Source organism: Enhydra lutris, unplaced genomic scaffold (genome assembly GCF_002288905.1).
Source record: "Enhydra lutris kenyoni isolate GAN:26980312 unplaced genomic scaffold, ASM228890v2 scaffoldscaffold38, whole genome shotgun sequence".
Classification (NCBI taxonomy): Eukaryota; Metazoa; Chordata; class Mammalia; order Carnivora; family Mustelidae; genus Enhydra; species Enhydra lutris.
The window spans coordinates 12620095-12632385 of NW_019154122.1; the positions used below are offsets into that span (position 1 = coordinate 12620095).

General features: G+C 40.8%; 1 protein-coding gene across 3 annotated transcripts in view; it reads right to left on the reverse strand.

Moving 5' to 3' along the window:
• Nucleotides 1-12291, reverse strand: part of LOC111154629 (kinesin family member 1B) — a 142252-nt gene that overhangs the window by 51596 nt on the left and 78365 nt on the right. The window contains exon 21 of one of the 3 annotated variants that reach the window (XM_022514366.1): nt 1562-7114. The exons of the other annotated variants lie outside the window; for them this stretch is intronic. Coding sequence (XP_022370074.1) covers nt 5630-7114 — 1485 coding nt within the window. The 3' untranslated portion in view covers nt 1562-5629. Of the gene's footprint in view, nt 1-1561; nt 7115-12291 lie in introns of those variants that run through there. 3 annotated transcript variants of the gene reach the window in all.

Consider the following 12291-nt stretch of genomic DNA (forward strand, 5'->3'; position numbering starts at 1 on the left):
GGTTCCAGGATGGAAGCGAAGAGACAGGGAAGAAGAGATCTCAGGAAGAGATGCCAGGGGCACACGGGAGCATCTCTCAGGAGGTGGCACTTAAGGCGAAATCAATGTCATCATTCCGGGGTTTCTGGTTAGGTCTGTTTTTGACATTAGAGACTTGGCTCCTTTTGCTAATACTGCCTTCCTCTTTTAATGGCATATTATAATTAGCAAGCAATAGCCGGGAGGGAGGTATCCACGCCCGGTTCTTGCCAACCCCTAACTTTGCTCCCGGCACCGTGAGGATGTGGCCTCAGACCTCTCCCTCCAGGGATCCCACAGCACCTATTCTTACATGGGAGCACCTCCTCTTTTCTCCCACTCCCCTAGTGCCATCTTGGTCTCACTTATTTTCCAACCACGATCCACATGAGAACATTCATCACTTTTCAGGTCATACACACAGGGTTTTTATCCCACCCACAAGCTGACTTTTTGATTCTACCTCTGATCAGAGTCTTTCCTTTTCTCCTTTGTCCCTGCTTGGGAAAGTATTGTCGCTCATTTAGTCCAAACAGCAATTTCTCAACTGGGTCACTGGGCTCTGAGTTTGCCTCCTTCCAACCGAAACTTTAACCATTTATAAAAGGTGACTCTAATCGTGCAATCCCCCCACCCTGTATAAAATCATCTAGTATTTTCCCAACACACTCAGGATAAAATCCCAACTCCTTAGCATGCCATGATGCGGCCCTGGCACCCCCGGTCCTCCTCGTCTGTTACCTCTCGCTGGCACACAGCGGCTGCTCTGACCACCTTGGGTTACTCGCAGGCACTCACAGTTCGCTGGACCTGACATGCTTCCTCTCTCAGCCCACCATTCATCACTTGGATAAATTCCCAGTTGAGCTCTGGGACTCTGCTCCGGGCTCAGGGCCTCCCCCTTCAAATACGTTTCCCAACTCTCCCCCTGTGTACATGACTATCACTGCACACCTCGTACTACACTGGAATCATCTGTGTCACCGTAGAAATGGTCTGTCAGGTCTTGGCAACTTTTCCACCAGTTTCTCCAAAAGCAGAGAAATACAAAGCACCCTGAGGGACAGAGTATGAGGCCTGCAGCAGACCAATCCAAGTGTAACATTTTTCTCAAGTTCCAAATTTCATATCCTAAACGCACAGGGGGAAAAAAGAGACTCATGTAGATTTAGTACTCTACTCCGTAATACGTGACTATGTCATTTTTCAATATAAAAAATGTCACGTGAAAATGATCGTTAAGGCTGATGGCCCACTCCAGAAAACTCTTCTGCTTTATCCCACATCACCTCTAGCCCACCACGAATACTCTGGGTGGAGAAGAGCAGCAATTAAGGGGAAAAAGAGAAGCTAAATGGAGTAGCTGAAAGCTCTGTAGAAATTCAGTTTCTATCCATATGAAGGGAACTATACTATTTCATTGTAAAAACTTTCAGATTTTATGGTAAAAAGACTGAAAACACAGCTAAGGTAAACTCAACTTACACTAGACAAGTTTTTATTTAAATAAAATGTGGCAAAAAGTAGGGGTCAAACATACCATTTAAGATAGAATTTTGATAAAAAGAAAAGGGAACAGAAGCAAAATCTTTAAATCAATCAAATTCATGCAGAAATACATTTTAAAAAAGATGTGGTTTGCAACCATCTTCCAAAAGTCAAGATCAGACTTAATTAGCACCACCCTCTTTCACTTTTCCTTCTTCCCACATCAGAGAGAAATCACACTCTTAAAAGATGGTTTCAACTTTTATTGAACAAGGACTTTATTTTCTAACATTACAAACTAACTCTCCCTTTCTGAAAAGGTAGATCTTACACTCAAAGACAATCTTCAAGCATTTCATTTTAGAAATGGGGGAGAAATCCATAGTTCATTAACAAGACTCAAAACTTCTTTTTACAGTAATGATGGCAGGAAACCAATACATTTCACAACCTAGAGTGGTTCAAACGAAGTAGCTAGAGCAGATTTTGAAATCTTGGAAAGATGACATGAACTGGACAATTACGAAAACTGCTCAGAATGCAGACTCTGGCTCTAACAGTTTAGGAAAATGCTGGCTCTACACTGCACCCGAGAAGGTGTCTTCACTACGGGACATTTCACACCAGGACATGGCAGCTTCCCTTCCTCCCAGGCTTTTGAACAAGCATTAAGGCAAGTCTACAAAGAACTAGTCAGGCACAGGAGTACAGCAGCTGACCAGAGCAAAGCTACGTAACTTCCTGTAGTCTGACAGCCTTTAATGCAGACATCAGTGTGGCAAACTCTGGGCTGTGTTGTGTTTAGTTTCGGCATCAACCTGCACCTAAAGCATAAGAGGTCACTTCAAGTCACTTCAATGGAATAAACGATCCCCTTTCATTGCATATCCAGTGAATGGAGAAAACAATCTGAAGGGCTAGAAAATATTAGAGGCAAAAATGAAGGAAAAGCCTTCCGGTTTAGACTTACTGGATGAACAGAATGTCTCTAACTCTTCAGGGAATACCACTGTGGTGTACAAATTATACTAAGTAATTAGCACTCCTTCACATTTCCATGATTTTCAGACCACTAGATAATTTCAGTAGCACACTTTCCCCATTTTTTCTATGATAATAGCTATGAATACTTCAATAATACAGTAACGGTTTACTGATGACCTTTTCTCTTTGGCCATGTAGCATTTAGGCTTAGGGAGAGATCCTGTCAAATTTAAAAACAAAGCAATATAAGCTATGCCAGTGTCTGACGAAAGCATGGCACTAGTAGCTTATTTAGTAAAAAAGCCAATGAAGTCATTTTATTCACTCAAAGTTACTTTCTAAGACAAGCATCTGGTCTGAAATGCAGGAGGGCACATATGTGGTAATCAATCCAACCTTGGTTCTTTCCTTTCTGGTCATGTGAAATTAAGGGCTCTTTTAGAAATCTAAACATTTTAGCAATTCAAGGGCACCTAGATCAGCAGATGAAGCACAAACACAAACCTAATTCTTTGGAGTATCAGTGTGGGCACGTGCTGACCACAACCCACGTTTGTAAATGAAAATGCCGTATTACTCTTCATTCTGTAACGTCACCTGATCTCCAGTAGAAATGTACTCCCACTGTTTAGTGGGAAAGGGAGGCACCTGCTCATAATAAGATTAAAAGGCCACCATAAAAACGAAAATGTATGGAACCATCCTATGGTATTTCAAGTTAGGGAAATGAGAGCCCACCTTTGGTACACAGGTGAAAGCTGAGTCAATTATTACTAATATTAAAACAGGTATAACCTGCATTTCAAAAGTGTGTGTTAGGCCACTCCGCTTCTTCGAGAGACCTATGTTAGTACCTGTTTTTGCTAACTGAAGGAAACTCAAAGAGGATTTTCACTTTTATGATAAACTGCATTTAGTGTGTTTGTTTTGCACAAGCTAGTTTAGAGGTAGCAACGCACATCCCAAGCAGCTAGTGGCCGCACCGAGCTCTCTTCCCGGGAAACACACACCGGAGCTCAGGTCCAGGCGCCAGAGCTCTGCAATGTGTCTGTGAGCATCTGTGCTTTCTCGCCATTCATTTTGCACGCCCGCCAGCAAGATGTGTCATAAGGCATCAGAAAAGCCTAAGAGAGGTTATTTTTTTGAGTCTGGGAATGCTCAAAAATGTTTTCCATTTAAATTAATGGCAATGGCTTCTTCACTTTACACCATGTTCAGCTCATGAGAGGTTTCACAGAAACACTCTACCTTCAGATAGCAGGGGAAACCTGTCAGGGAAAATGAATTTTTTGCAAGAAAGGAACAAGTAATATATGTTTCTAGGAATCCTAAAGAGCAACTGGGGCTTATATAAGATGCACTGAAGTGACTGATCTGAAGTAGCGTAGTGAGATCATTCAGACTACACGGTACAGGAGATTGTCTCAGTTAAGTCCACACACTACAAACATCATTCCCCATCTGCCTAATCTGTCTAATCTGCCATAAAACTTCAGCTAAAGACTAGAACCGTTCTAGCTATGAAAGCAAAAGTATCCCCAAAGTTAATCAGAAGCAACTTTCTGTGCATTAAGAAAGCATTTTCTTAGAAGCAAAAAAATAAAAAATAAAAAAAATGCTATGATTAAAAATAATGTGTTCTAATAAGGCATAGAGCCCACACGCAAAGGAAAAGAAAACCATATAATCACAATCTTTAAGGCTTCCTTGAATGCTACTCGCTCTGCTGACTGCAATTCCACATCGTCTGGAAGGCAAGGGCTGGGCAGGGGACTCTGTGACTTAGAGGAGTCGTCACCACGAAGTCGGGCAGTAGCACAGACATCTCTGGCTCTTTGCGCTGCCTCTTAAAATTAAGTTGCTGATAAGTTCAAGAGATGAGGAAGGATGTAGAAAACCATTCTTTTCTTCCCATCAATATCCATCTTTTTTAGTGGATTCTCCAGTGAGGCAAACTGAGACCACAACACGGTAAAATGAGGTATTGATACAATAAACGTTCATCAGGACTTCTCTCCTTGCTTGAGCATCTGTGAGCATTACTACTGTTATGCAAAGAATAGTTTATTATACATCATCTCCTTTATTGTCAATCCAACCAAAGTTAACTTATTTCATGATCTCCTCATCTACTGAGAATGAACAGCACAGAGCCATACGCTGTGGCCTTCTCCCCGGCCCATCTCTTCCCTCTCCACCAAATAACCTCCCTGTGAACTTAAACACACTGCTCAAAGCGCCATACAAGTGTTTTGTTGGCATTTCTGTTGGCATGATTTGGTGAATGGTTCAGAGTGTGAGTGTGTATGTGTGTGTGTGTGCGCGTGCGTGCGTGTCTGCGTATATGAGAAATGATATGTTAAACTTCAAAAAGCAAACTACAAACAAATCCAGAAATGGTGCCAATGTAAAGATTTCAGTATTATGACAAATTTCATACACATACTGATACATTCAAAAGAAAAACACAAACAAACCTACAGCATCAGTTCTATGTAAAATATGAAGAAGACCGGAGAGTTCTACGGAAGGATGCAAAGTTGTATACTATAAACTATGTCCGAAGACATTCAGTTTGGCTTATGAAAATTCCAATTATATTTAAAGACAGGAACAGACATGGATGAGAAATCCAAAGCTGTGTCCACAAAGTTGAGTGTTATTCAACTAATGTCTAACATTTGTGGGGAAATAACAGACACTTAATTCTGTGTATCAAATTCCCCTTTTGAATGTCCGCATAAACCAAGAGGCAGGGCTTTCTGGATATCAGATCAGTTTACAGGCATTATAAAAACATAACAAACTTACACCAAAACAAGACCAGTCTGTGTAAGTAAGTGTATTATCTAGGCACCAAGAACGGAGGAAAGTCTCAGAAAAATAAGGGAGGTCTCAGTGTTTTGTCCAAAATTCCAGAAACTGCCCATTTATGGCATGTACAAACAAAAGGGAGGTGTTGAAATGTCTACCAGTGTTTTATGTTTTAACAATATTAAAATCAGTTAGGATTTGTAGGAACGCAACAAGAAAACCATAACATAAAGAGTAGGAACTCAAGGCCAAGGCTAGAACCAACTCAAATCATGAGCTAACGTTGCCTGTTTCCTCCCCCAAGATTCCAAGTTTGTCCAGTCATTTACACTGTGGTTTCTCGACCAGCTTTGAGATTGGGTGCCGAAAACTGGCGCCTCATCCTTGGAGGTGTCACAAACTGGCTACAGTGGCTGGGCTTGTCCGTCTGCTTCTGGAAGGAACTGGCTGCATTGCCCTCTAACTGACCTCCAGTGCTATAATTACAGTAAGACTGACGGTGCTGGTGAATATGACGCTTCGCCTGGAAAGTCTGCAGATCGGCAGCGGGGTGACCACTGTGGGAATTTAACGACTCCGAGGAGGCAGATGCGGGGCAGCGCGTACTTTTCGGTTGGCCGTTATTGAGAGAATTGCTTCTCCAGCGTAACTGAGGTGGCTGTTGCTGGGTGTTAATATGCTGCTTGCTAACTTGGATGTGATCTTGACTTCGCGCTCCCTGAGAGCCCCATGGTAACTGGGGATCCTTAGAAGTTGCTCTACCCCCCTTTTCTTGGCTCTCCTCTTTATTTCCTTTTCTTCCGTCTTCCTCTTTTGGGATTCTAAGCTCTATGACCTCATCTTCTGTTATGATGATATGCGTCCCAGGGCTCCAAGAGTTTCTGTGCTTGGGGTTGCTCTTAAAGGGGAATCGGGGCTTGCGGTTCTCAGGAGGGATGAACCTGTGAGGTACATTCTGCCTACGCAGCTGCTTTGCTATCTCCTGCTGTTGCAGATTCTTAAAGCGGATTTGCTCTTGCCTCATCCAACGCAGACGTCCGCGTCTGAAAGCTGGATCCCCATTCATCAGCTGGGACACGCGCTCTTCTTTCCCAAGTTCTCCACTGTCCCCTCTGTTTCCGTCATTTTCAGACTTGCCACTGACGCCAGCACCAACAGGTTCCTTTGCTCTATGGTTTCCTTCGCTTTTTTGTTCCTGAGATCCAATCAGTGGCAAGACTTTCTCCATTTTGAGCATTTTGTTTCTTAGGACTTTTATTTCCTCATCTTTCATGTTATTTTGCTTTTTTACTTCTTGCAAAATATCTTCCAGCTTGTCAATATGAACCTTGAGGTCATCTACGTCAGTTCCGCCTTTACCGCTGGCCATCACGTCTTCGATCTTCTCATCCCCTACACCAACAGTGTCCCAGACATCCCTGGCCACTGCCCTCCAGGAGTCCCGCTCATTGGGATCTTTCTTCCCATACATGGCACAAAGTTCTTTCATCTTAACAATGGCCAAGGCTTCAATCTCCTGCCGACTGTGCCTAAAATCGTTGAGCGCAACCTCATAGCATATCTCTTTTACAGCCTGAATCTTAAGATCTGAGATGGTGACCCACTTGGAATCTTTACTCAGGCGCCTTCTTTGGGGGATTTGATACATTTTAATTGGCTCTCGTTTCTTCCCACTGCTAGGGAGGCCACATTTTTTAACAATGGTTTGCAGCTTGCTGGGAGGTAGCTTTTCTCTCAGAGAAGTAATCAGTTTCCAGCTCTCTTCACAGGACCTCTTGTCAGAATCGTCCCCGCTATCAGAATCCGCGTCCTTTGGAAAAACAAAATCAAAAAATGGCCCCGAAATAACCAAAATTAAAATGTAAAAAAGGAAAATCAAACTGAAGAAAAAACAAGCAAAAAAGCCTTAACCAAATTTAAAACCAAAACCAAAAAATAAATAAATTAATTAAAAAAAAAAGATAAAATAAAAAACCCCCTAAGTGGTGTGTAAGTTTATTAAGGCCTATGTATATATAGGTCATTAATATTAAGATTTGCTTGTTTAGTAACACTTATGCGAATTCTCACTTTCTGGCTTAAGTGATGAAAAGTGCAATCCAATTTCTTAGGAGGATTGATATAGTGACCGTTCCCTCTAAGGTCACGTGACGTTATTAACAAAATGCTGTGAAGTAACACCTGTGGAAATGCAGTAAAACCTACGTCCCACACATGCTAACGCCCCATGCAGCCATGTCCCCACATTTGCCTTGGTTATTGCTGTTGCTTCTTCCAGAAACGCTTTCCCCCATGAGTGAGCACAGATGCCATACAAGATGTGACGAGCAGGCGGATTAACAAAGGTTAGTAAGGTTGTAGGATGCCACGTTTTGTTTAGCTTTACTAAAAAGAGCAGCCCTAGAAAAAAGTTAGAAGAGGAGAAGGTAGAGAAAGGAGCAGTCAACAGGGATGTTGTTAAAAATGAATCCCTATTAGCAGACCACACGGGGTTCTTATCAACCAAACTGTTTTTTCTAGAAGACAAGTGAGTTTTGAAACTAGTCCTTCCACGAGCATATACCGGATTTACTATTCTCTTGTCACCTTAAATCAATGTGCTACATTGATAAAAGTAACATTTGTTATCTTGAGAACAAGGAAGCATAAAAAAAGGGTCCTTACGGTGGGTCTGCTGTTTTAATTTCACACACTTAAACCAATACACACTTCACTTCCAAAATTTTAAGAAGTTTCCAGAACATAAATTAAGCTAGGCAAATATACTTTTTTAAAACATCATTTAAAATTCCCCAAGAAATATTTTAATAAATATGACCTAATAAATATGTTTTTTTAATCTATGAAAACCCATGGCATTTCTAGCAATTTGAGGAGTATCACTTTAAGTGACAACTCTATCAGCACATAAAACTCAGATCCACTTTAAAATGCTGTCTCTAATTCTGTTTTTTTGGCTATGTTTGCACTTTACCTCTTTATCAAAAACGTTAGTTGGGCGGTCAGGCTGCTTTTTTTTTTTTTTTACTTTTGTTACAGGCCCAAGTAAAACCTCGGCCCAGGAGTGCCTGGGTGGCTCAGTCGATTAAGCGTCTACCTTCTGGGATTGAGCCCTGAGTCAGGCTCCCTGCTTAGCAGGCAGCCTGCTTTCTCCTCTCCCTCTGCCGCACTCTCTCGGTCTCTGTCTCAGATAAGTACATAAAATCTTAAAAACAAACTAAGAAGCAAAAGAGCACCTGCCTGCCTAACTAACTGGTCTTCAAGGGCTATCTGGATAATAATCAATTGTTCTTAAATAATACAAGCACATCTTTATAACATGAAAGCAATGTTGGATCTACACAAAAACAATGTTAGATTTAGAATTCCCTACGGAATTAAGGAAGGCTTAAGGAAGAATTTCAATTCAGGAAATAAAAGTTCCTTGGAAAAGAAACTATTCCCTTAGAAGAGTAGTTCAGGATAGTCTAGTTAGGAAAAAAAATCTTAATACTCTCTTTTACTTGGCTGTGATTACCAAAATTATCTCTAGTAAAATAGAATCTTGCTTTCTAGGCCAAAGAGTCCTATGTACAGTTATTTTCTATGTACAATTATTTCCCAAAAAATAATGTTTAACAGTAAGGACAATAATCTGGTCCCTGAATTTGGAGGTGCTGATCTGTATTATTTTTATTGGTCTGTAAATGGGTACTAAACCCATTAAATAGCCCTTTCTAGCTGAAAATTTAACAAATAGCAGATAGAGTTAAATTTAGACTTTACGCTATTTTCTCTTCATTTTTAGTTTAAACCTCAGAATGTCTAATCTGAAGTGATAAAAGAGGACATTAATAAACATTAGAGAAAAAATGTGCCTGACTCCTACCAAAGATCTTCTTACCAGTATGTATAAACTAAGTTTTATAGAACATAATATACTGACTATTCTCACATAACTGACAACTATCACTCTATTCCCACCCCACCTTCTTTCCTTTTCCTTTTAAGATTGCTCAAGGATAAAATGAATCCTACTTAATCTAAAAAATAACAAATACTCCAATCACTCCTTTCATATCACACTTGGGAGACAGAGATTAGGTCTTTAAACTCTAAAATAAAATATAAATAAATAGGAAAGTCTACATAAATCCAAAAGATCTCAAATTAAATGGCCATAACTTCATTCTTTTAAAAATACTGTCACATTGGGGGCGACTGGGTGGCTCAGTCAGATAAGCATCCAATCTTGATTTTGGCTCAGGCTGTGATCTCAGGACTGTGAGATCAAGCCCCACATCGGGCTCTGTGCTGGGCGTGGAGCCTGCTTAAGATTGTCTCTCTCTCCCTCTATGCCCCCCCAAGCCCCTCCCAATAAAATAAGATAAAATAAAATACTACCATATTGTCTTTGTAGAATATGTTCTCCTTATGGCCCCATATCACACACTAACCATGATACTAAAAATTCTGTATGCAAAGTTTATGTGCCAAGATGTACACTTCTCTCATGTCAAAAAAGATGTAAAGATATTTAGATTCACTTATTACAAGGCTGGAAAAACTACTCAGGTCTGGCCAATTCATGTCACTAAATGATGCTTCCATTTTCATGAATTCCCAATGCGAAGGCCTCCTGAAGAGACTCTACAGAAGCTTGTGCAGAAAGAAGAAAGAAGAGACCTAAAAGATAGGTGAGGCACCGGGGTGGCTCAGTGAGTTAAGCCTCTGCCTTCGGCTCAGGTCCTGATCTCAGGGTCCTGGGATCGAGCCCCGCATCGGGCTCTCTGCTCAGCAGGGAGCCTGCTTCCCCCCCTCTCTCTGCCTGCCTCTCTGCCTACTTGTGATTTCTGTCAAATAAATAAATAAAATCTTAAAAAAAAAAAAAAAAGATAGGTGAGAAAGCAAGCACAGAGAAGACCAAGTGTGTAACAGAGCAGTAACTAGAAGAGAATGTTCAGCAGTGCGATAATATGACGCATTTGGGGAACTACCATAATAGAAAACTCAAAAAACGAATTCCATTATTTAATGTTGTCATTATGCAAAAATGATTACATATAATATTAAACACATATTTACTGAATGATTATTCTTGTATCCTCTCAGTGTTTATCCATAGGGTGCATTCAAAATGTATCTGTTGGTTGACCAATAAAGGGTCATAAAAATACATTTTCCATTCAGTATTGTTACTGCTAGATATTCCTCAGGCTAAGGCGTTAGAAATCAATTCCTCTGGAGGACAAGAAATCTGAGTGGATATACAGTTGGACTCAGGGGAGAAAAGCAACCTCCTTGCTTTAAGTAACTTCTCTTGAAATCCTAGCTTGCTTTTAGATACACAGAACACAGGACAGCCCCAACCTGATCTTGCAGACTAAATATGTCCCCTGGAAACTAAGTATGTCTTAGAGACATGTACTTTCTCTTTATTTGATGGCCATCATCTTTATTTCAGAGCAAAGAATGATCATCAGTGCTTGCTTATGGAGAGCACCAGCCGTCATCATTCTATCTCACCTGGTGAACTCAAAGGGTGATCTTGGATCAGCAGCACTGGTATCACCTGGGAGCTTGTTAGCAACCGAGTCTCTCAGGTCCCACCCCAGACCTACTGAATCAGCATGTGCATTTTACTAGGACTCCTGCTGGTGAAGAAGCATTGCTCTTACTGGACAGAAGGAACATGGAAGCAATTCAGAAGCCCCAAGATTAAGCTTCAGACCCCATGACTTAACAGATGTTTTAACAGTGAGCAAGACAGCATGTTTTTTCCTTGGTTTCCTCAACTATAAGTTGGAGGTAATATTACTCATTTTATTTATACACACACCTATCAAGGAAGGCTATTTTGGGAACCGCCCCCAAAATGCTGGATGTTAAAGCTCCCTGTAAATTATAAAGCACTATACAAACACAAGGCACTACTGTTAATGATACATACAGCTCAATGATACCTGTCCTCATGTGATCTCTCACAGACCATCAGAGGCATGTTATTAGATTATACATTATTAAGATAAAAGGCTCCTCATGTGTCACAAACCTTTCAAGTTCCTATCACACTGTAGTCAAATCCTTCTGTTTTCATTAAAAACTGAATGTCAACTAGGCCTCATAAAGGGATCTGAACACTGCTACTATCTTGCCCTCCAGACCTGATTTATTCTTTCCTGGACTTCACTATAGTTTCCAAGATAACAAACTAACTTTAACACACTGCCAGGCCTAAGAAATGACTAGCCTTGGAAAAAGCCTGCTTTTGCTCGAGCCCTTGGTATTTCTGGCCTATTTAGCACCAGCCTTTCTTCCCCAAAGCAGAGCATGACCAGAAGGCTGCAGTTTACACATAGTATTTTAGATGCTATGTTTTATGTTAAGGGAAGAAACCAGTATCCCAGTTTTCTCTTCATCTTAGAAGAAGTCTGTGAATCTTAAAAAAATCCTAAATTGTATCCACAGTACCCAAAGGTTTATCGTATCTTTCTCTTACCTATCAAATGAATGCCAAGAAGAAGCTTTTTATGACCAGGGCTTTGTTAACCAAAGCTGGATAGCTTTAAAAATGATAATCTAACTAGTGGGTCAACTTATTTATTCATGAGATTCAGTTTCTATCAAACTTGGAGAAGCAATGCAGATCATAAAATGCTAAATAAACCCATTAGCATTATAAGCTGCAACCTTAAACAACTTTTCAGCTGCTCACCCAAATCTCTCCCAGCCTGGAGAAACCAGGCTTCCTTCTCCTGACTAAGCTGTGTAGTCCCTGTTTCCCCTGTCATCCCACACGCCACGGAGACCCTTATTGAGAATTCAGACTCCATGCAGGGGAACAGAAAAGGATTAACACATGCAACTGTGCAGCAACACTTTTAGACACAGTTTAACTAAAAAAAGAAAAAGAAAAAAAAAAGTCTGCCCAGCACAAGAACAATCCCCAAGTCAGCCCAAGAGCAGAGAATTAGTACTATCAGGTGATCAGAAACAAAACCAAGGCAA